The sequence below is a fragment of the Amyelois transitella genome, chromosome 5, assembly GCF_032362555.1.
Source record: "Amyelois transitella isolate CPQ chromosome 5, ilAmyTran1.1, whole genome shotgun sequence".
In the NCBI taxonomy this organism is placed as follows: domain Eukaryota; kingdom Metazoa; phylum Arthropoda; class Insecta; order Lepidoptera; family Pyralidae; genus Amyelois; species Amyelois transitella.
Genome location: NC_083508.1, coordinates 11,698,743 through 11,722,970, shown reverse-complemented (window position 1 = coordinate 11,722,970; position 24,228 = coordinate 11,698,743). Strand labels below are relative to the sequence as shown.

The following is a 24,228-nucleotide window of genomic DNA, read 5'->3' as shown; positions in this document are numbered from 1 at the left end:
CGTAAAAGGCGACTAAGGGATAGGCTTACAAACTTTGGATTCTTTTTTAGGCGATGGGCTAGCAACCTGTCACTATTTGAATCTCAATTATATCATTAAGCCAAATAGCTGCACGTGGCCATTCAGTCTTTTTAAGACTGTTGGCTCTGTCTACCTCGCAAGGGATATAGACGTGACCATATGTATGTATGTATGTATATATGGATGTCGTAAAAGGTGACTAAGGGACAAGCTTAAAAGCTTGGGATATTTCTTTTGGTGATGGGCTAGCAACCTGCCACTATTTCAATGAGAAATATATTAACTTGTATAATTATATGAATAAATTTTCTGTTTATAAAACTACTCTTATGGAAGTATAAATGGTAGGAAATAATTCTGTTGCATAAACATTTCATAAACAGATTATAAACTTTGTGATGTGCTAACAGAATATTTAATTACTGATTTCTAATTGAAAATTGATTAATGCTCTTATCTCAATGTTTCAATTATAATAACATGGATACACTTATCTCAGAAGGTTCATTACAAGATGCAAAGATGCATTATAGTAATTTCCTCGCAATGAAGGTAATGAAAGAGGCAGGGAACAATAGTAGCAAGTCCACAAACAATTAAAATGCTAAGAAGGTCACTTGGTATGCAGCCTTGAGTTAATTATCCTAGGACTGTACTGTATTAATGTGACAAGACATTAGTGCACCCTATCATTATCTTTACAACCCAAAGGGTTATTGCTTACCAGCGAGACTTAATACACCAACTTTTTAAAGATTATTAAGGTATGTCTTAACAGTGACAAAAACAATTAAAATTTTTGCTGTACCTACTTTTGATACTACTTATTTCATAAATGTTATAATTATACAATTTCAGTACAACTTAAGTAATTAAAACATTGTATTACTCATTACTCACTGTGTTAAGTGTGTAATATTTTTGAAATAGAGACTTTTATAAACAAAACCCAACTATGGTCTTGTTGACAGTTCACACTGGGACACTTTAGGGCAAAGTCATCACACTGACCTGGATTGACAGATATAACCTATAGGGTCATTGCGCTTAATCCGCGTGGATCTTTTCGCGAAACTGTATTCAATTCACAACTGGGTAAAAGGATGGGCAGAAAGCCAACACACTTTTTTATGGGCAGTACTAAATGACATCATACTCACTAGGCCTGCTACAGATGTAAACACATCACTGCCATAGACTCCACAACAAATTGTATGCCGATTAACTTATCCACAATATACTACTAAACACTATTTAATTCAACACAAAAGCGCTAACAAAATTTTAAGAATTAACGTGTTAGATGATTTATTGGGACACCAATTCACTGCCTACACGAATCACATTGAATATTTGTCATTTATTTACTTAAACCGATTATGAACATTTAATATGACACTAAACTATTTTTTAATGAATATTATTGTGTTTTGTGACGGAAAATGAGTATATTTTTTTATATTTACCAAAATTAAATTGTACAAAAGCCAACTATGACATGCATGGCATTGCCATATAAAACCGTTGCGTTCAACAAATGACCTAACAATACGTCAGATCGAAAATGCCAATATGGATGCGTTCAGATCTTTCAAGTACAATCGTTTCTAGCTAGACAAAACATTTAAATTACACAACCTTGCCAATGAAGCGACTAGTTTTTACATTACTCTCCAGCCCCCGTAGCATGAACGCCTATCGCTGTTTCGCTTTTATATGACGTGAAACGGGACTGCGATAGTTTTTCGCGCGTTAAACGGCATCACGCGTACCGTGCTATTTGCCCCGCAGAAAGGTTTTTCTTCTTATTATGAGTTAGACAAACAAAAAAAACAATTATTTTCGACATATTTATTATCAAACAATCACTACAATCTTACATGCACTCACACTTTGTGAAACTTAGTGACAATGTATAAATATAATAATTTAATCGCTCTTAGACTTGGGAGTGTCCTCCTTGTAATACAAGAACACGAAGGAGAAGAGGAATACGCCTATCATCATGGAGAAAGCGCTCACGTAGTACGGGTAAGCACTGGGGATGAAGCGTTCATACTGGGTGTGCTGCAACGGACGCACGGACACCTGAAAACGAGAAAGAATTTAAAACTATTTAAACATTGAAAAAATAATATTTTAATAAAAATTTTGCCATTCTTTTCCCCAAAATCCTGTTTCCGGTTGCCTCCTCAAATGATCCAGGAGTGGGTAAGACATAAGTAAGTAAGGTCCACTTCCATAGTATGTTACAATGTAAAAATTTGAAGACTCCTGCCAGACCTCTTTGACTGTTAATAGGGCTATTTGTACATGGTTCTGGCACAGGTGAGTGCTATATTATTTACGACATCCCATGTAAAATGTGTTGTATGTGTCAGGAACCACACTAGGGAATGGAATGGATAAAAGGTAAAACTGAAAATTAGCTTAAATCTCTTCTGAAGAGGCAGGTTCTTAAATCTTTATTCCTGCTTGTTGGCATTTTGTTTGCTTTTGTATATTGCAAAAGCTATTTAAAAAATAATTGATTCATTTAGATTTTCTTGTCCATGGCATTGGCTTATGGTACTCTAAAAACATCACATTATTTTTTTTAATGCAGTCATTTAAACCCATACCTGTGTAGAATGATAAAGCCTTGTATATCCAATTCTGTCATAGTCCACTTTAAACTGGTACACTCCCCACACATCGGGCACTTTAAATACTGCTTCGTACACTCCATTGGGTTTCGGCTTGAGGGTGATACGAACAAATGGATCTATGCGAACAAACTCCAACTGGACATCTGTGGCCTCGAATGGCTTCCATTGACCATGTTGCAGCTCGTCAATTTCAATTCTATATACCTGAAAAATATAAAACGTGGCATAGATTTTCATTTTAATCTTCTAGGAATTTTTATGCCTTTGTTTTCGTTATATGCCTTCTTAAGTGTAAATAAGGAGAGGCTCCATTGAAATGGTGCACATGACATAAAGTAACTCAAAAAGGCGTTCTATACACATGGGATCACAAAATTATTTTTATTTGCATATTCTCTTGTCTTATTTACTAACTGAATTATTTAGAAAGTCTCAAATAAGTCAAGAAGAATATGCGCTTAACGACCTCAAAATTTGATCAAAATTTTTCATAGCCTATCAGTCCGCTCAGAACTGTTGGCTCTGTCTACCCCACAAGGGACATAGGCGTGATTATATATATATATATATATATATTATATATGTATATATATATTTCATAGTGTTGGAACATTCTGACCACAAATGAAAAGAGGCACTCACGACAGTGTCGGTAATGGTGTAAGTGTTTGATGTCTTCTGGTCGTCCTGTCGCATGTGCTGCACGTTGCGCACGCGCAGGCGGCCGCGCTCGCCGAACACCCACGCGCTGAGGTGCTGAGCCAACGCCTTGTTACCAGCCGGCTCGGCCTTCGCTTGGTCACCCTGGAATTATTTTATCAATTAATCAGTATTTATCATAGATTGGAGAAAGTGGAGAGAAAAATGAGGAACTTTTTGTGGCTCAAATAACTGGTCAGTTTCTATATTTCATATGCTTGATATCATAATGCAAGCATTAGAATAAGTCCCTGGCCCTATACCATGGCATAGGCGAAGCTGTTTTTATCACTTGATACTACCATTGATCCATTTCCCATCAAAATAAAAGCGAAAAAGCGATATCCGAATATATTTTCAGCTGTTGAAATCTGGTGTCCACTAAACTTAACCATACAACTACCATTGCATGTTTTCCAAAAGATTAAGTCTACTATGTTTTATCAAATCTTATTTTTATTCATAAAAAAATTTGTAATACAGCAATAATATTTACAACCCACCTTAACATGAACCCTGTTGACGGTAGCAGTGAAAGCCTCATCCGAGAAGAAGAACAGTGAGCCGCTGAACACAATGCGAGCGTTGTTCCTGGCTTGCAGGGCCGCTATCAGGACAGTCTTGCGCCCGACGGCGTGGGGGTACTCTTTTACCTGTTTGCATTGAAATGTCAAGTGTAATGTAGATTGAGGGTTAAGTTACACTTCCCTGCATTTTGAAAAAGGACCACTTCATTTCCTTCCCATGGATGTTGTGAAAGGCGACTAAGGGAAAGGCTAATAAACTTGAGATTCTTCTTATATGTGATGGACTAGAAACTGTTATTCTGTTATTAACTTCGCCCATGTGAATTTAGCTTACTACATGCAAAAGAATACAGGATTTTCGCAAATGCCATGGAAACTATGGTTTTACATGTATGAAATTATTCTATGTCCAGATTTCTTATTATATATATGCAAAATTTCAAGTAGATTAGTTCAGTGGATAATGTATGAAGAGGGAACAAACTTAGTTTTGCATTTATATTAGTTGGTGTTGATCATAAGGTGCTAAGGATGTGATGCTGTGGTGCATGGAAACTCAGATAATGCCTCTTCTAGGTTTCTTACTTACCTGACTCTTAGGATTGTAGCTGTATGCTGTGCTGTCTGCGGTCAAGATGGGCAACACCAAGCTGTTGTCCTTGTCCACAATGAGACCAGTGCCTTCAAACAGCAGAGGGCGGGTGTTGGAAGTCCCCACTATGGTGGGAGCATTGATCAGGTTGGCGGGGTTGGCGATGATCCTGGTGTGCTCACCATCGTCTGATGCGTCATAGTTAAAGTGGTCTATTACAGCTGCAGACTCTTCGTCCATCTGAGATAAATAGGATATATTGCAGTCGTGTTAAAATTAATTAAAATTTATGAAAGCTTGTCAAACTTATTGAATTAATTAATGTTTCTTCAGTAGGTTTTTCAACTGGTTATAGAAAAAGTATGCAGACATTGTGGCATGATACCTTTATGTATGTTCTTTTTTAGTCATAAATAATCTGCAGATGTTCCAAATGAGAGCTGAGAGATGAGAGTTATGAGAGCAATTTTGTCTGACACAAACAACAAACTAGACTTATTAACTTATTAAATTTAGATTCATAAATAATTTAAAAAAAAAGTGTAATTAAAAAGCATGTCATGAGGAAAAATATAGTTCTTGCATATACGTCTGGGAAAGAGTTGGTATATAGAAGTAGTGGAGTAGTATTGATTAAACTTAAGTAGGTACCTCAAAGCCACATTCTGAAGCAATCTCCCTGTATATATCCCCAGCAGCGGCATTTCCAGCGATAAGTAGGTTACCTCCATCGTCTATAAACTTGGTGATCGCTTCTGTATCTAACTGACCGCCGAACTCAACGACTGACGGCGAAAAGATGATCAGATTCTTATACAAGTATTCGCCATATTTAGACAAGACTATACTGGAGTCATCGGCTAATTTGAATGTTAGAGCATATCCACGGTCTGTAAAAACATAGGTTATGGTTTTAATTGATTCCTTCGAAAAACAAAAGGAATTGCTACCGGCTGATAGCCGACACATTCACTTACCATGTAAAGATTTGAAAAACAAAGAGTGTGTTTCTCTTATATTAAGATTATCTACTAAAACCAAAGTTTCTTGAACAGCGGAAATAAACGAAAGACATGATAATAAACTAAGAATAATAAATTTCTTCATTTTAGTTTCAAAGAAATAACCTTCTCACGAAAGCTATAAATATGTGCGAGCTGTCAAACAGAATTAACCAGTGACGTGTCGCTTCTAGTGTTTGACTCAGATATTTATATACGATTACTATTCAGTTATCGATATCGAGTTCATAAAACATTAGTGTAGCCAACACAAAGAATTAGTTGTAATAAGTTTACGTTTTCTGCGATAACCAGTGCGTCCAATGTCAATTGTCAACAATTGTCAAGTTTGACATTTCATATTATCCGTGATGGTTTATTTTTGTATCAAATGAGCTTGTAAATTAATTAAGAACGTAGGATTTTTCTTGTTTCTCTACTCCTGTCTTCCATAAAAGTAGAAAATGATGATATCACGGTCTAAGCACCGTTCATCAGCGGAAGTATGCGCTGATTGTGGAGCATCAGGTCTGTTGGGGCGGTGTTCTAGTTTATTGGCGAAGTTAATTGGTTTGCCGAAGGTTTCATGCAATTGTTCATTGACACAGATCCATCATGGGCGTCTATCAACCGTGGGCTCTTGCTTTGTGCCGAATGCTGCAGTATACACCGGAGTATGGGGCGACACATATCCCACGTGAAATCCTTGCGCCAAGGGTCATGGCCACCTTCTTTACTTGCAGTAAGCCTGTCTACAATATTGATTATGTTGTTTTTCAATGTTCCTAATTTAACATAATTTAAAACCTTCAGATGGTGCAGGCACTGACAGCACAGAATGTGAATAGCATTTGGGAACACTCTTTATTAGACACAACAGCACCTAAACATTTAAGGAAGAAACCACAGCCTAAAGATCCACTACAGTGAGTAAAAATTTCAACACACACTTTTCTTTTTATTTTGTTGACACAGATTTACTCAATGTGGAATATTAAGAGAATTACCTGAATATCTAGAATGGTTTGTAATTTTGTATTTTGCAACCAGGTTTTAATAAGCATATAAGCCTGTTAAATTTCAGACCAAACAGTAAAAAAAATTGTTCTAATAAAACTTATAAAAAACTTTTTAACCTTTTTTAGCCCTATTAAGTCAGAATTCATCCTTGCCAAACACTTGAGGTTGGCGTATGTATTGCGTGCAAGGCGGGATGAGCCTCCGAGTGAGCTTGGAAGACAACTCCACAGTGCAGTGAGGAGCTCTTCACTGGATACTGCTATGAGACTGCTGGCACAAGGAGCAGATCCTAACTATTACAACCAGGTATATAAATGTAAACTCCTATGTTTGCATTTATTTAAACATCTTGTGTAGGGATAGACTAGTACCACTAAAAAGAAAAGACGTCACAATGTTTTGCCAAAATGGCTTTATGCCAATATATTTTTTTATATTATTATCGTATTTCTGAGGTGAGTGAGAGCTTAAGCAGTAATAGATGTAAGCCTGGTGAAGGCATATAAATACTTTCCTTTGCTAGCATTTATTTGATCATTTTCAAATTAAATAGGTAGATATATCTGTGAAATATGAAATGTTTCATGGATGTACCTATTTAATTTTTAGTTATTATTTTATTTATTTTTGTACATCCAGGAAAAAATATGAATAGAACTTAAAGAGAAGTAACTAGAAGATATATTAAAGAGAAATTTAGTACAAGGGCACTACTTATTTGTAGAGAAATTCTTTCAGTAGGCTCACAACAAGACAATGTAAAGAGGCATTGGCTTGTGTACATAATTATAATATGGCGGCAAAGGCTTCTTCCTCCAAATGTCAATCACACACCAGGTTAGGGATTCTTTTTTTTATGATGGACTAGCAACTTGTCATTATCACTGAATATGTCATCTGCCTTTTCATTTCCATTTAAAATATGACCTACAAGGTTTAGTAAAGATGATTTTGTCTACTGCATAAAGCTGTAATATGTGGGTATTGGTTCAGCAGTGTATTATATGTATATATTTTTTTATAAAATCTTCAGGAGAAAGGCACAACGTGTCTGCACGTGGCGTGTCGCGCGGGGCAGCCGGCGCAGACGGAGCTGCTGGTGTCGTGGGGCGCTGACCCCACCGCCAGGGACCACGCCGGGAACACACCTTCGGATTGTGCAAGGTACAATTTATTTTTTCTAGTTGAAAGGTTACAACGGTGTCAGACAACTTACATTGTTTTGGTTGTAAAGAAGTTAATTTTACATGTTGCATTATGGGATTACTTACCATAAAGTTGTAGTGTATCACTGTTAATTTTATGAGATAAATAAATGGAAAGTCATACAAAATAAATAGTCAATACAGTCAGATTTTTTTCTATATGGCACTAAATCTAAGTAACAATCCTGTAAGTTTATAATCCTTAAACTGTATAATTAAAAATCGAATATCATTTGCAATCATTACCTTACGCGACATATTGTAATCGTTTTGAATCATGTTACAATAATTCGAGATAAAATAAAGGTACATTACGCGCGCGTTTAATACCTGTAGTATTTGTAAATAGTATAAACCAACGCGTAGTATAAGTTTAAAATCAGCTGTAAATTTTTATAATACTCTCCTCCTCAATAGACAAGGCGGTCATTCAGAGCTCGCCGACCGTGTGACCGAACTCGTATACGAGGCGACGGACCGGATGATCTACTTCCTGACTGGAGAGAAGCCGGACCACTCGTCGGGGCGGCACTACATGGCGCCGCGCGCGCACGACACGCACGAGATGACGGACGTCGCTAAGGCGGCCCGCGGGAAGCTGCAGCTGGTATGTTACAATGTGTAATGAGGTTCATTATAAGGAATATAAATAAATACTAGCTATCCCGGTTAACGTTGTTTTGCCATATAAATATTTTTAAGTAATTTCTAGTTAAAAAAAATTTAAGGGTGGACACTAAGGGGTATGAAAAAAAGATGTCGGCCGATTCTCAGTCCTACTCAATATGGTCACAAAATTTCATGAGAATCGGTCAAACCGTTTCGGAGGAGTACGGGAACGAAAATTGTGACACGAGAATTTTATATATAAGATATATCCTCGGAAAATAACAAGAACCGCAAGTTTATAAATTGCCTAAGAAGTTTAGCAGCGGGCAGATTTATCCGAAATGTTACCAGCGGGGCTTCTTTTCGTGAGAGTAGTTGTCGTGCTCTTCTTTGTGTTCTTGTTGTGCATCACTGAGGATTGCATTACACATTAAGTAATCACTTAATTATTTATTCTTTGTGACTTTAAAAAAAAATATTTTTTTTTACAGCTACCTAATCAACTTTTTGAAGAATTGGTCATGGATATTTACGACGAAATCGATCGACGAGAAACAGAAGCAAGTGAGTTGCCAGTTGTATTTTATGCAAATATTAAGAGAGTAAATATTAAATTAAGAAATTTTTGTAATGATTTCAAATATTTTTTTTTAAATCATAAAAAAAATATTATAGATTTTGTTAAGATCACTTTTTGTACAAGATTTACAGATCCTTTGTTCTTTCTTAATAAAATATTAATATATATAAATATTAAAATTGAAGTGATGCTTTCTAATCACATTTCTAACAAGATATTGACAATAATAAGAATTAAAATAAATATGACTATTTAAAACCATATTATAGATTGTTTGACATGTTCGTAAACATTAAATGTCAATGAATTCAAGGTCAAACGATCTTCAACCTCTAATAGCGTGCCCAAAATGTTAGCCGCATTGCCACTTTGAATCGCCATTAAAATTTTTGCGGTCAAAGTACAGTCCAGCATTTATCAATAACTTGGTCACAACGCCCTTTCAATAATTCTTTCTCTACAATATTTGTTTATTTATTTCTTAATAATGATATGTTGATAAAAGTGTAACCCCTCCAGTCTGGCAGACCAGCGCTCTGGGCCTGGAGCGCAGCGGCGTGGTGTTCCTGCCGGTGAACCCCGCGCTGTCGGCGCCGCGCAACCAGGGCCGCCAGAAGCTGGCGCGGCTGTCGGGCGCCGAGCTGGCGGCGCTGCTGCGGGACGTGCTGCTGGACGGCACCCGGCGGCAGCACATCGCCACCTTGCAGCCCAGGGGTCAGTACATACATACATACAGAAGCTGGCGCGGCTGTCGGGCGCCGAGCTGGCGGCGCTGCTGCGGGACGTGCTGCTGGACGGCACCCGGCGGCAGCACATCGCCACCTTGCAGCCCAGGGGTCAGTACATACATACATACAGAAGCTGGCGCGGCTGTCGGGCGCCGAGCTGGCGGCGCTGCTGCGGGACGTGCTGCTGGACGGCACCCGGCGGCAGCACATCGCCACCTTGCAGCCCAGGGGTCAGTACATACATACATACAGAAGCTGGCGCGGCTGTCGGGCGCCGAGCTGGCGGCGCTGCTGCGGGACGTGCTGCTGGACGGCACCCGGCGGCAGCACATCGCCACCTTGCAGCCCAGGGGTCAGTACATACATACATACAGAAGCTGGCGCGGCTGTCGGGCGCCGAGCTGGCGGCGCTGCTGCGGGACGTGCTGCTGGACGGCACCCGGCGGCAGCACATCGCCACCTTGCAGCCCAGGGGTCAGTACATACATACATACAGAAGCTGGCGCGGCTGTCGGGCGCCGAGCTGGCGGCGCTGCTGCGGGACGTGCTGCTGGACGGCACCCGGCGGCAGCACATCGCCACCTTGCAGCCCAGGGGTCAGTACATACATACATACAGAAGCTGGCGCGGCTGTCGGGCGCCGAGCTGGCGGCGCTGCTGCGGGACGTGCTGCTGGACGGCACCCGGCGGCAGCACATCGCCACCTTGCAGCCCAGGGGTCAGTACATACATACATACAGAAGCTGGCGCGGCTGTCGGGCGCCGAGCTGGCGGCGCTGCTGCGGGACGTGCTGCTGGACGGCACCCGGCGGCAGCACATCGCCACCTTGCAGCCCAGGGGTCAGTACATACATACATACAGAAGCTGGCGCGGCTGTCGGGCGCCGAGCTGGCGGCGCTCGGTACCTCTAGAAAAGAATAGGACCACTCCAACCGCCACCCATGGATGTCGTAAAAGAAGATTAAAGGATAGGCTTATAAACTAGGTGTTCTTCTTTTAGACGATGGGCTAGCAACCTGTCACTATTTAAATCTCAATTCTAATATTAAGCCAAACAGCTGAACCTATCATATATCATTGCAGGTATATCAGGATTGAACCCGATGTTGTCAGCGAGCCACCTGCGCCACTTCTCTCAGATCTCCGACGATGAGCCGCTCTACGACTCCGTGGCCTCCGACGAGGACTACGCGGCTTTAGCGCCGACCGATTTTGATGTATGTATAGTAACTAATGTAGGTCTGTCGGGATTGAACCCGCCACTTCTGTCACGACGACTTGATTTTGATGTATGTATAACAACTAATGTAGGTCTGTCGGGATTGAACCCGCCACTTCTGTCACGACGACTTGATTTTGATGTATGTATAACAACTAATGTAGGTCTGTCGGGATTGAACCCGCCACTTCTGTCACGACGACTTGATTTTGATGTATGTATAACAACTAATGTAGGTCTGTCGGGATTGAACCCGCCAATTCTGTCACGACGACTTGCTGAATGTAAAATAGTAGCAATACTATACAGCAAGTTTGCCGCTCGGTATTCTCTGACGGCTACTTGTTAGATCTCGTGTCTATAGATAAACCCACGTCCGCTTTTAACTTTTAAAACTAGTCCAAATAATTACATATCCATATGATAACGGCTATACCCCTTACGGGGTAGACAGAGCCAGCAGCCTTGAAAGACTGATACGCCGCATTCAGCTGATAGGCTTCATGATATAATTGTGATTCAAATAGTGACAGGTTGCTAGCTCATCGCCTAAATGAAGAATTCCAAGTTTACAAGCCCATCTCTTAGTCGCTTTTTACGACATCCGTTGGAAAGAAATGAAGTGGTCCTATTCTTTTTTTATATTGGTGCCGGGCACCACACGCTCCAAATAAAGATTGTCTTAATCTATAAATTTTTAAATTATCTCTCATCTCTTATCTGCGACGTTTTACTAAAACGACACTCCAGGGGACAGAGAATGTTGCCTGATCTTGATGTTTATTCATATGCACAGAAGGTCGATAGTTATTCGCACCCGAATTTCAGATAATATTTCTGTTCTGAATACCTCGCATCATAGCTATATCTGTGCCTAATCTACATTGAGAAATTATCCTCTATAAATTGTGATCTTAATAAATAAATTTGCATATTTTTGTCCGCAGATGTCTATCATCCCCTCACGGATCGGAGAACCACTCACATCCACTTACAGCCCGTCACTTATCATCGATCATCCCCCCAATATAGAATTACAAAGAACGCAATTACCCAACAACTTGCCCCAACATGTTCCCATAGCACAGAAGAGTGAACTTTTAAACCTAAAAAAAGAATTAGACAGCAGAGATTCCACTATAACCGAGCTGAAAACTCAGCTGAAAAACCTACAATCCATAGTTGAACAGTTGACTAAAGAAAATAGCGTTTTGAAGACCAATAGCATAGACGATGATCATAGTACGACGTCGCAGACTTCCGTCAACGAAAGCATGAGTAGCAATATGGAAGTAGTTTCGAAAGTTCCCGAGAGGGGGCGCAGTTTAGAAACGGAGGAACTAACCGGTGCGGATGAACTCGATATGAGGCAACCGTTGAAAAGCGTGCAACGGCCGGTCAGTATGTTTGAGACTAGGGAGGGACCAAAGAGTAATTGGCAAGTTACTAAACACCAGGTACTAATCATTAATTTCACTAATTTTACCGTAGTGCTAATTTGTAGTTTTAGAGTATTTTGTTTAACAAATTTAATAAAAAAGAATATAAGTATAGCTAAAACAACTCGATTATGTAGATATTTAACGGTTTTTAGCGTAAAGAACATAACCTCTCTCGGCAGTAAAAATTGCCACAATCGGTGTGTCGACTAATACAGTAGACATCTTAATGTTTTAGCATAACATGGAACAAGGCCCCTAGATTTAAAAACTAACCTAAGTCCAGTATCTAAGAGGAAAAGGCTTTAATTAATTTTAAACTATATTATTTTGGGTCTTAAGCAAACCAAGGTTCTGATGTAGATTTGTATCTAGTTTTAACTTATCAAAATAAATTTCAGCTCACAACATTATCCGGACTCGATCGTTCCCTCACAGCGAGTGCTCTAGAAGGCTGTTCGGACTCTGATCCGTTGCAAGCAACGGAGATGCCTGAGCCTCTTTCAGTCCAACGGAGGGCTGAGACTGTGACGAGAGCTATACAGGATCTGTGGGCAGCGGCCCGGGACAGGCAGCCGAGGTTGAGGGACCACGCTGAGTGTATACGGAAAGCTGTGAGAGAACTACTGTTGCTCTTTCCACAGGTATGTACTGTAAATGAAGACACTGATAAGCATGTAGCTGGAGCGATAGTTTAGACGCGACCGCCACAAAGGGAAGATCTTCCGCTAGGCTGGTGTGATGCCTGGGGAACCGCGCGACCGACGATGTTGAGTCGGAGGTTGTATTTATACTTCAATCAGAAATAAACGAAAGAACCCTTCTTCGTACAAAAAATTATAAACTTAAACACTAAGATGAAATATTTTAGAAAACTTTATTGTGCTTTTTCTCAACAGACATGCCCCGATCGCGATCTACAAGCAGTGCTATCGTCCCTCCGCTCCGCTTGTGCGGAACTGTGCTCGTCGTGTTCCTCTGCCCCGCCCGCCGCGCTCGACGACGTGAGAGCGGCCGCGTACGACCTCGCCAAGGCAACTAAACTACTAGTGACCCACTTTCAACCATCATCCTAGCGAACACCTTACTACTACACTACGGTGTAGTATAAGTGTAAGTATAAAGTGTTCATTCTATGATGTTTATAAGACAGTGTAAAGACAAAATGGTGCCAATCTACCCTCGTTTCTCGTTTTGATTCACCCCTCCCCCCGAAGGTCTCGATGACGTCAGAGAGGCCGCGTACGACCGCGCTAATAGTGACTCAGTTCTAGCCACCATCCTAGCATGGTAAGAATAAAGTGTTAATTCTAATATGTTTATAAGACGGTGTAATGACAAAATGGTGCCAATCTACCCTCGTTTCTCGTTTTGTTTTGCCCCCTCCCCCCTTAGTGCCGATGACGTCAGAGCGGCCGCGTACGACAACTAAACTATTAGCGACTCACTTTCGTGTTAATATTAAGATGTTTATAAGACGGTGTATAAATATCAACGTGCCAATTTACATTTCTCAATATCCAATAAGAGGCATGTCTAATAAAGCATTTTCTAAGATTTTTAGTTATTGATATCTTTCAACAGAGAATAGGACATGACATTCAGATAAATGTGCAATACAAAAAAGATTATTGTTTTATATAAAAACGTAGGAAATGAAAGCGGGAGTCGGGGTTCAATTGAGGGTAGGCGTATAAAAATTGGAACTCAAACTTATGACTTATGCACACTATATTCTCCTTTAGATTATGTGTTAAATATTATCATTGGCTCGTATTCTGTCATGTCGCTGCCCCGTATATTATTTAACTAAGTATGTTGAGATTAAACTGATAGGTATATCTTGTTAGTGAAGGAAATATCACAAAAAACATAAAATTCTGTAAATTAATCCGTTCTTCCTAATTGTTTCAGTTCATTAAATGTAAGTTTAATATTATGCTACAGTTGGTCACAGTGAAAAGTTTATTACTTATATATGTGAAAAAAAAATTATATTAATTGAAATGTACATAGAATACCTATTAGTCGACGGAGAAATTAACGACGTTCAGCACTTAATAGTATTGATTATCATATATAATATGGACACTTTTCTGTGTGCTCAACTGTACATGATACTATGAATTTTATTTAGCGTTTAATATTTTTTTATAAGTTTACTTTTTATAGTATGATAATGTATGATAATATCTTTCGGCAAATACACTTGTGAGCAATATCTCGCGTGTTAAACAAATGTTATATTAACAATACCAATGACAGTGATTATTAATATGAATAAATTCGATTGTGTTTGCATTTCGTTGCATTGTTTTTGCTCTCAAGTGCAATTATGTTTAAGGTGTATTTTATATTTGTGATTTGTTGTGTTCAATGTTTTGATGTGAAAATGATGTAGTCTAATATTTTCTTCCAAACCTGTTTGCGTTTTGATCAGAAACAATTTGCCAACGCACTTTTGACGGCTATATTAAATGACGGATAAACAGTATTCTTCTGATTAATACAATTTATAGACAAAGTATTAACACCAAATGGTTGGTGAGATTAATAATTAGTGACAAATTATTGTATGTGTAAATGAGGCTTAATGATATTAAGAATGATTGTAGTAAAACATGCGTACCTACTCATCTTTTCTGAAGATCAAGTACTAGTTTACTAGGCTAGGCGGGTAAATTGAAAAAAGAAATGCTGAAGCTATACGTCACCTACATTGTTATTTGTGAACGTGGACTGCGGTGAGCTAACGTGCCAGGCTCTTGCAAAAGATTTTACACACAGACTTCGCTATATGCGGTTTCTCACTTATGGCACTCTCTAAATTGTATGCCTATGCGTTGAGAGATGTCGACAGTCTTTTTCTTTATATAGAATCGGAAAATCCTAGTACGGCGAGCTCAGAAGATAGCTGTTCCACTACGGATTAATTGCTGTATGGGAGGAGACCCAGGTATCTTCTGTACCACGTACCTGTCATTTCTCACACGTGGATAGGCATTTTCAATATTAATTACAAATGTATACTTAAGTTATTAGTGATTTCATAGAGTATACATATGTTACGGTTCAAAAAAACCAACGCGATGATAGGGATTACGTTACATTAGAGATACAAAAAAAATTACTGTCGAATTGTAAACCTCCTTCTCTTTTGGAGTCTGTAAGAAAATGATAATTTCTATGACTTATACTTATGAAGTCATTTCTGTAACTAGCATTGGTAATTTAATACCATAAATAAAGAAACATTATGTGACGTTTTAGTTGGCCATGAAGACGTGGGCTCTCGTTTTTGTGTCATGATTCGCGTTAGTTTGAGCCAACCTTTAGGCGGTACCTATTTGTATCGCACACAAGTGCCATGCCCGCTCGACTGAGCAAAGGAAATTTGTTCAAATTGGTGTAACCAAAGCTTATTAACCTAGTTTAGTCTTAACATTTTTAATCAGAATGTCACAAAACTGCATTTTATCACTTCTCATCTTCTACGTCATTCCATATTATGTGTTCTGTTCTGTAATGATAATAATTTTAAATGATAAATTCTGTAATCTGCTTTTAAAATAATTAGTTTACATTGCGGGGACTTGAACTGTTTACAACATTTATAAATGTGTATAAGTTTTGATTTTCGTATCAATTTGAAGCTGAGAAACGGAGCGAGAAACAATGTCACAATCCGAGAAACACATCAATTCTTACGACTGATTTACTCATTAATAAACAATACTAAAACAACAAAGGGGAGCGTCTCGATTGTGAGATTTTAAGTCTTTCAGTTCATGTCCCTGCGAATGAAAACAACGCATTTTCTTATACTGTAGATGCTAATATCCATATTTACTCTCTTGTAATATTTATATATTTTATATATAATTGCCGCACACTGTACCCATATAGTATGCCTCTTAATAATTATTTAATAACTAGCTGTGCCCGCGACTTCGTTCGCGTGGAATAGTCATTTCGGACATCATTGAAGCCCTCAATGGTCAATAATTTTCCCCGTCTTTTTTTTCACATTTTCCATTATTTCTTCGCTCCTTATAGTTGCAGCGTGATGTTATATAGCCTAAAGCCTTCCTCGACAAATGGTCTATTCAACGCAAAAACAATTTTTCAATTCGAACCAGTAGTTCCTGAGATTAGCGCGTTCAAACAAACAAACAAACAAACTCTTCAGCTCTTCAGCTTTATAATATTAGTATAGACAACGGCAAAATTTAAATCACTAGGATTAACCGTCAATCGTTTAATAAGACTTGAATAAATGCTTGCCATTGGTTGCAATATTAATTGAATAAACTTCTCCTTTCTTATTGTTCCAACCAGTGCTGTTGACTGTAGTGGATTACTCGTATCGAATTCTACAACTATAATTTTCATACAAATAATTCACAACAGGCGCTTACATCTTTACCAAGTAAATATTTTTGCACTAAAGTCATATAACTCTAAACATCAGTGTGCGGTCAGACTTATTCCATAAATAGAGGTGCTTGTTTCAAGATAGGTAAGCTCCATACTGCCCAGTGCTCAAATAGAAGGTTTGCAGCGACTGGGACTGAAATTACCTAGTATCTACCATAATACCAGTGGGTCAATAAAACAAAAAGTTAGTTCATACAATAAAAAAAAGACATTAGATATTGAAACATACAGTTATACATTGCTTTCCACAATGTTGGCTCTGTTTACCCCGTAAAGGATAAAGAAGTGATTATTTATGTACGTATTAAATTAAGTCTATTTAACGGTTCAAGTCCTAGTTATTTGCGCTCCCAGTCGCTGTAACCCTCCTTAATAGTACCCAGTAAAAATAATTTGATAAAAATCGTGCCTAAAATGTTAAAATTATATTCATACATTTGTTAGATAGAACTAGATAATTTTAACATGTTTAACTGATCAGTTGTGTAGATTTTTATATGAGCGTTCCATATTTAATTATGTGTTGATCACGTAATAGTTGATACGATGTGAATTTTAATATTGTAGTTATTAAAAACAAATGTATTAGCTTTCGTACGGAATGTATTTAGTATTTATATACATTATGTGATCACTATATGTGCCAATGGTTATGTAAAAGACGTAGGTTAGTCAATCGGTGAAGCACTTTTGTATTGTATACCTGTTTCCAAGATTTTTTTTAACATATGTTGTATTTACATGGTATTTCCGAATACTAGGTAAATTAATAACCCACTGCCCAGGGCTATGCTTCCGGTAGGACTTTAAAAATATCTTTATTAGATGTTTATAGTTATGTCTATTGTGGACTACGTTAGTCTCATAATGTGTCAACTCATATACCTTCCCCCGTAACATGACACGCGCGACGCCGTCTTAGTAGCTCGCTGTCCCTTTTCACGTCATAATTAAAAACAGCGATAGGATTTCGCGCGATAAAAATGGCGTCGCGCGTGACCTGCCATGGGGGCTTGGTAGACTGACAATGAGACAACGATTTTGTTTCGAAATATAAATTAGTCGAAAATGCAGGCTGAATATATGTAGGTAGCAAGAAGTTGGGAAGCGGAAGCTGTCTCTGGGTTAAAAAGTAGGTAATACATCACAAGAACACACTAAAACTATATTCAAATTCTATTGGAAACAGGTGTACGTATTTTTATTTGAATTTATTGAAATGTGTAATAACCTTTATTAAAATTTATTAATTTGGAGATCAATATTTTTTTTATTTCTATTTTCACACAATAGTAAAAATATTGTTTTATTCTTTTTTTGTAGTAGGTATGTATAGGCCTCGTTCTCCGCTGTTCTCTCCAAGCATCTAGATTCCGAGTAATGTCTACGTACCAACCATACTACCTGGTCCGCCACAATTTTTTTTTTATATTTTAATCAATGATTTTTATTTAATCAAGTTTTTTGTATCGTACATACTTACATTAATACATATGGTCACGTCTATATCCCTTGCGGGGTAGACAGAGCCAACAGTCTTGATAAGACTGAATGGCCACGTTCAGCTATTTGGCTTAATGATAGAATTGAGATTCAAATAGTGACAGGTTGCTAGCCCATCGCCTAAAAGAAGAATCTCAAGTTTGTAAGCCTACTTTGGGCTTTTGTTTCGTACTAGGAGTTATCACGATTCAGTTTATAAAACACGTGCAAATAAAAATATCGATTTATTGTTATTAAATATTCACACACCTCACATGCATAAATTATCATAATATTTGGTAAATAAATAAATATCATTATCTGGTAGTCTATCTTAACTGTTTTGGGAGATGTCAAGTTAACAATCAGCTCAGTCGGACCAAACGGATAAAGGCAATTTTTTTATATTTTCTTGCTTTACTGAATCGATCCTTAGTCTTCATTAAATTTTGTAGACATCTCCACAAAGTAATAAGTTCTCATTAAGTACATAGTCATAAATACATTTCAAACAACAATTACATGATCTTATTTCATATTTGTACGTTCATCTCACAAAACTTAAAATAAACACTACAATGATGTAATTGACATAAATCGAAATAAAAAAACATTCCGTTTTCGTAATTACTATTCTCGTTAAAGATATTATTATGCCTCAGTGAACAATAGATCTCGGAAGGCTTCAAGGTAAATTGACAAAAAAATAATTGCTTCATCATAGACCAAGTTGCAAGTTATGTGAACGGACCACCTGCCATTATGTGCAATTAATATTGTATTTCGAATTACGTCATATTTTGACCCTGATATTGCTATGGATGGTCACTCGGTCACTTGTTTATGGCTTAATTTTACATCTTTAAATATGGGCCTACAGTTTAATTAATGGTTTTCGGGTAGCCATAGCCAATTTAAATACATTAGTCTTAAGAACTCTTGGGATGGAATCTATAAGAACCCTTAATAAAAATTAAACCCTTAAAAAAATAATATTTAAAAAAATAAAGATGGAATACAGGTGCACAAAAATGTTTACTGTAAGTTCATTACTGAGGTACAATAAGTCAGGCTTATTCTGCTTCTTAAAGCTAAAACAAGACCAATTAATTAACAGTTCACAAACTTACGCACCGCCGGAAGTTAATCGAAATGTTTCTCGAAGTGGATTATAGATATAAATAAATAGATCATAGGTTTTGGAAAAATAAACTCGATTTAAGTAAATCACACGTCTTTGCATTGTTGGCTAAGCAAGAAGGTACCTGCTAGATCTCATGTCATTGCTGTCGCATTGACCTGCTTTTCTTTACGACTGTGTATTTAACTGTCCGTGTATATATGTACCTACTTATCCAAACCGAACAAATGTCAGGAAACTGCGACTGATTAAAAAGAAAACAAAACTTGAAATTCTGGAATGAAATGGGGAATAATAAACTATGAAATTACCGCAGTAGTGTCTCGTTTAAAACCAATAAATACTTTACTTCTTGACTGTACAATATGCCTGCGTGCCCTTCGAAATCGTATGTAGGTAGTTAAAGCCAAATATTTTTATGATTATGATAATGAATGCGGCCACATTGTTCCACAACTTTTCTTGGTTTAAGAACTGTTTTGCATAAGAAAATGACTGGCATTATTGTTTCGGCGACATAACTTCACGTACACAGAACAATCCAAATATAAACTGGTTCTTTTGGACGGCAGAGTAGCTAATTAGGCAATATCAACGCAACACATATAATTACTTTGTCTTACAAGCAAATGGCCATCAACTGCCCACTGCGTAACCCATCGCGTCTATACCCCTTGCTGATTGGGCAGAGTCAACAGTCTTGAAAAGACTGAAAGACCACGTTCAGCTGCATAGCCTAATTACGAAATTGAGATTCAAGTTAAAATTGACAGGTAATAGTCCATCGCCTAAAAGAAGAATCTCAAGTTTATTAGCCAAGTGCATAAATAACGATGATTATGAAAATGATAGGAATGCCAATTGTCTTGAACACGCTGCATTTTCCATAATATCAGAAAATGGACCTCTGATCCCGAAACAGCAGTGGAAGGTGCAACTAGGTAGGAATAGGTACTTGCGCAAATAGATGACAGATTAATTGGGGTCATCGCACAAAAATGACGATCATCTGCGTAGTGTTTTATGGTTGAACATAGATAAATGTACAGGTACAGTCACCGGCAAAACAAACTTATTAAGTCAGTAAATAGTTTCTCGTGTTTATAATAATTATGGTTTTTATGTAAATTGGTTCCAATGAGCAGAATATTATTACGCGTCATTAGAAAAATGTTTAAAAATCAATGACAATACTTCCGTTTACAACGTTACTTAAAAAGAAAAACTCCAGTCCTCACATCTGAAACACAATCTTCACCAGATCTGGCTATTTGCAAGTCCAAGTGCTCACGAGCACTTCCAGATGCAAATCGCCTGATTCCCGCCGAAGTACATGTAGCAGATTGTGGTGCACTCGTATGTAATCTCAAAGCCGTAGGATTCCCCCACCACCACGTGGAAGGCCGGTCCGAACTTCTTGTCCATAGACTCCTTGACCATGCGAGCGGCCAGCTCGTTGTTCTGCGCGTATTTTTCGCACGCTGTCACTGACAGCTCCATGGCTTCCGTACGCATCTCTTCGTTCATGTCGGAGTGCTGGAAAGGAGACAGTGGTCGTTTATCATGTGCTGTAATAGGTACAAGTTAAGGTTAATATTCGCAAATGTGACTCTAAATTCAATACATAGATACAAATTAATTCAATGCATTTCTTAGGTGAGTAAATACTTAAAATATTAAAAATTTTCGGACAAGATGGTGGAACTTAAAGTAAAGAAATCCCCGTCGGCTTTCTAGTGAGATAAAGTACAACGATAACGGGGGACTACGAGTAAAAGACGATGTCAAATCGAATCGATTATCGAACTTATACGGCACCCTGGCTGTACAGTACAATTAAGTTTTTAAATTGTGTGCACTCGAATGTACGTCACGATCTCGAGTAAGTATTCTCGACTGATGAAATGTTTATTAAAATATCCCAACTAATATTATACTTAAATGTGAAAGTAAGTTTATTTTCTTTTCACGCATTATCTACAGAACCAATCTTCTTTGAATTTTGCGTATATATAATATATTTGAGAATCTAAAGAAGGTCTTAGGGTGCTTTCATCCCGGAAAAATCCCGTGAAATTTTCTTTTGTAGGTAGCGCTAAATTCGCGCGGATGAAGTTGCGGGTAAACATAAGTTCTCTAAAATGTTACAATGTAGACTGCAAGAAATGCCTAAAAGTGTTTATAATCGTTGTCCCACATAAATCTACCTAAACAAAATGATTTCTCAGAAACTGCTATTCAAGGAAACGCGTGAGAACGTAAATCTTAACAATACAAACAACTGCAGATGTAGCATTATACATTATACTAGCGACCCGCCCCGGCTTCGCACGGGTGCAAAATTATAAATGTTATTATACATAAAAACCTTTCTCTTGAATCACTCTACCTGTTACAAAAAACCGCATCAAAATCCGTTGCGTAATTTTAAAGATTTTAGCATAGGTACAGACAAACAGACTAAAATAGCGACTTTGTTTTATACTATGTAGTGATATTAGGGTGCTGTAAAACCCCAGAAATTTCCAAAAGTACTGTAAGTATAGGGCTCATGGCACTCAAAAACTTCAGATAGTACCTTTATCCAGTATGTAGTCTTTGTATACAGTATACAAAAAGCACCCTCAAAATTTTTAAAAATATTATCACATTCGTTGATCTAATCTAGTGTTTAAAGTCTCTTCACTGGCAACCGCTATCACTGAATCTCAATTCCATTCAATCATAAGCCATGCAGCTAAACGTGGCCTTCGGGTCTTGATTGTGACATTTGGGTCAGTCTACCTCATATCTTAGGTATGAAGATAACATGTGTCTATGTGAGTGCCGACATGAAACATTTCCTTCTCATTATTTGGAATAGATTCCAAAGGAAAGGATAGCGCAGCCCTACATAAATACCTCGGATGGATGCCACCTGCTAAAATAAACATAATGAACGATGTGCCACGCTGGTACAGTCGGCATCAAAAAGCGCTCTCTTACTGTTCGACTTTACACACATATAAATAAAGACTACCCGTAATAAATAAAGACGTGATCTTTATTTATTAGGGGGCAGACAGAGCCAGAAATTCGCAGACTGAAGGGCCAGGTTCAGCTGTATGGCTTAATGATGGAATTGAGATTCAAATAGTGACAGGTTGCTAGCCCATCGCTTAAAGTAGAATCTTATTGAAGTTTATTGGCCTTACCCTTAGTTGCCTTTTAGGACATCCATGGGAAAAAGATTGGTCTTAAATATTCTCAAGACACAGCACTCCTTCTTTACTCTCTATATTTACAATGATTTAGCTCAATACTGTATGTTACAGCAACGGAAATATCTTCTCTATTTTTTCCAATAAAATATTATTGCTCTTTAATATTTACTATAATTTCATATGATCCTCAAAGCAAAGTAAGTGATCATTTTCTCTTTGTTCATAGCGTTACTCAGGATTTTTCGAATCACTCGAACATAAACCAGGCAAAAATTTTTTTTTGTTGAATACCTACTATCATCAATGATTGTTTTGCGAACTGTGCAGTAAAATAAAAAAATACAGTACAGTAGGGCTGTGGGACACTTAAAGCTTTCGGAAGCTAAAAATTATTTGTTTTTCCCGTTGTTCTACCGAGTGTTTGCGTTGAACACCGACCACCAGCCGTGCTCATGAGAACAACTCTTTTTTTTATATTTATTCAATTCGAAGTGTTTATTATTTCTAGCGAAAACCTTACTAGGATCTTAATAGGATCGGCCCGAAGGCCGACAGATGATTCAATTTAAAGTTCTGTTAGTCTTAATTAAGTTTACAAGGTTTTTAAACTTTATTTTTGAGAGCAAAATATCTAATCAAAACAAAAAGTCGTAAAATGACTTCATCGCGCGTAGGTGTTGTGTTCATTCACCGGCCACAATAACATATAGGCAGTATACGCCTTACATTATAAATTTATATACTATATATAAAAAACCTAAAATTTTTGGTAATTAATTTCGCTGGGCCTAAAATACGCCCTTGAGAAACCACAACACATTCACGCTTAGTAAACTTTTTGCAGTCATTAATTAACGACAGCTCGGCGTAATTTCCTGATAATTAGCGGCTGCGAATGAACCCTAGCTATTGTTGACAATATAGCTCGCTAATCTAATTGATTCCCATGTCGACAAAGAGAGGGTAAGCCGATACGGTAGGCATGGAGCGTCGACGCGGAACGGTAGAAGCGATGTCTTCTAAGCCTCTCTTAGACCTTGACTTATCCGAAATTTGATACGCAGTATTAGTTTCATCTAGTATTCTAATTTACTGGCGGAGAAATAGCACAATGTTTGTTTGACATTGAGATGAAATGAAACCATAGATTCTTAATCTAGTTAGGTGAGCCTGGGCACCTACTTTTATTGCGTACATGTCTAGTAATGTTAGGGTGTAATGAACATGTGCTTATATTTTTATCGAAATATATTAAGTTGTTAAAATAAAAACCAGTATCACTAATATGGACGAATAAAATTAACGACAATTTCGCATAATACAGCGCGCCAAAGAAAATAGGTACAAATGTTCACCTAATACCGTTATTTTCAACGCAGTCGGTAAAAAAAATCATCCCTAAAGTACGACTGCGCTAACTACCTACTAAAGTATTAGCGAAATTCGTGTAAACAACAGCATCATAACAGATCGATGCACCGAAAACTGCACTTACCCTAATCAGAGGATACGTATGTATCACCTTCTCACCAGCTCCCGGTCCAGCGGCTGCCGCTGCGCCCTCCTCAGCCATGATTTTCAAAACTAAAAATATGCAAGAAATACGCAATCTTTCTTTTCTAAATCAGCTAAACCACGACGCGTGTCAGCGCTTCACGCGACGGAACCCCACTGTT

The 24,228-nt window shown here is 38.0% G+C and overlaps 3 protein-coding genes across 4 annotated transcripts; 1 reads left to right on the top strand and 2 right to left on the bottom strand.

Moving 5' to 3' along the window:
• Positions 1-1,857: 1,857 nt before the first annotated feature.
• LOC106140560 (dolichyl-diphosphooligosaccharide--protein glycosyltransferase 48 kDa subunit) lies at positions 1,858-5,668 on the bottom strand. Its single transcript, XM_013342164.2, has 7 exons — positions 5,465-5,668; positions 5,139-5,377; positions 4,485-4,727; positions 3,872-4,021; positions 3,312-3,473; positions 2,643-2,873; positions 1,858-2,109 (listed from the first exon to the last, which is right to left on the bottom strand). Exons 1-7 carry the CDS (start codon positions 5,592-5,594, stop codon positions 1,951-1,953), a joined length of 1,314 nt encoding a protein of 437 aa, XP_013197618.1. The 5' UTR covers positions 5,595-5,668; the 3' UTR covers positions 1,858-1,950.
• Positions 5,669-5,841: 173 nt separating this feature from the next.
• Positions 5,842-17,982, top strand: LOC106140575 (ARF GTPase-activating protein Git). 2 transcript variants are annotated; one of them, XM_013342186.2, is made up of 12 exons: positions 5,842-6,016; positions 6,097-6,230; positions 6,302-6,414; positions 6,634-6,814; positions 7,542-7,672; positions 8,131-8,320; positions 8,814-8,886; positions 9,422-9,616; positions 10,715-10,848; positions 11,798-12,307; positions 12,691-12,933; positions 13,189-17,982. In XM_013342186.2, exons 1-12 carry the CDS (start codon positions 5,953-5,955, stop codon positions 13,363-13,365), a joined length of 2,145 nt encoding a protein of 714 aa, XP_013197640.1. In that variant the 5' UTR covers positions 5,842-5,952; the 3' UTR covers positions 13,366-17,982. The 2 variants fall into 2 exon arrangements, 1 of the variants encoding a protein (XP_013197640.1); XR_009657590.1 differs by lacking the exons at positions 12,691-12,933; positions 13,189-17,982 and having other exon boundaries at positions 9,422-10,470; positions 11,798-11,810.
• Positions 17,983-18,440: 458 nt separating this feature from the next.
• LOC106140561 (dynein axonemal light chain 4) lies at positions 18,441-24,214 on the bottom strand. Its single transcript, XM_013342165.2, has 2 exons — positions 24,048-24,214; positions 18,441-20,885 (listed from the first exon to the last, which is right to left on the bottom strand). Exons 1-2 carry the CDS (start codon positions 24,123-24,125, stop codon positions 20,637-20,639), a joined length of 327 nt encoding a protein of 108 aa, XP_013197619.1. The 5' UTR covers positions 24,126-24,214; the 3' UTR covers positions 18,441-20,636.
• Between the last annotated feature and the right edge of the window lie 14 nt (positions 24,215-24,228).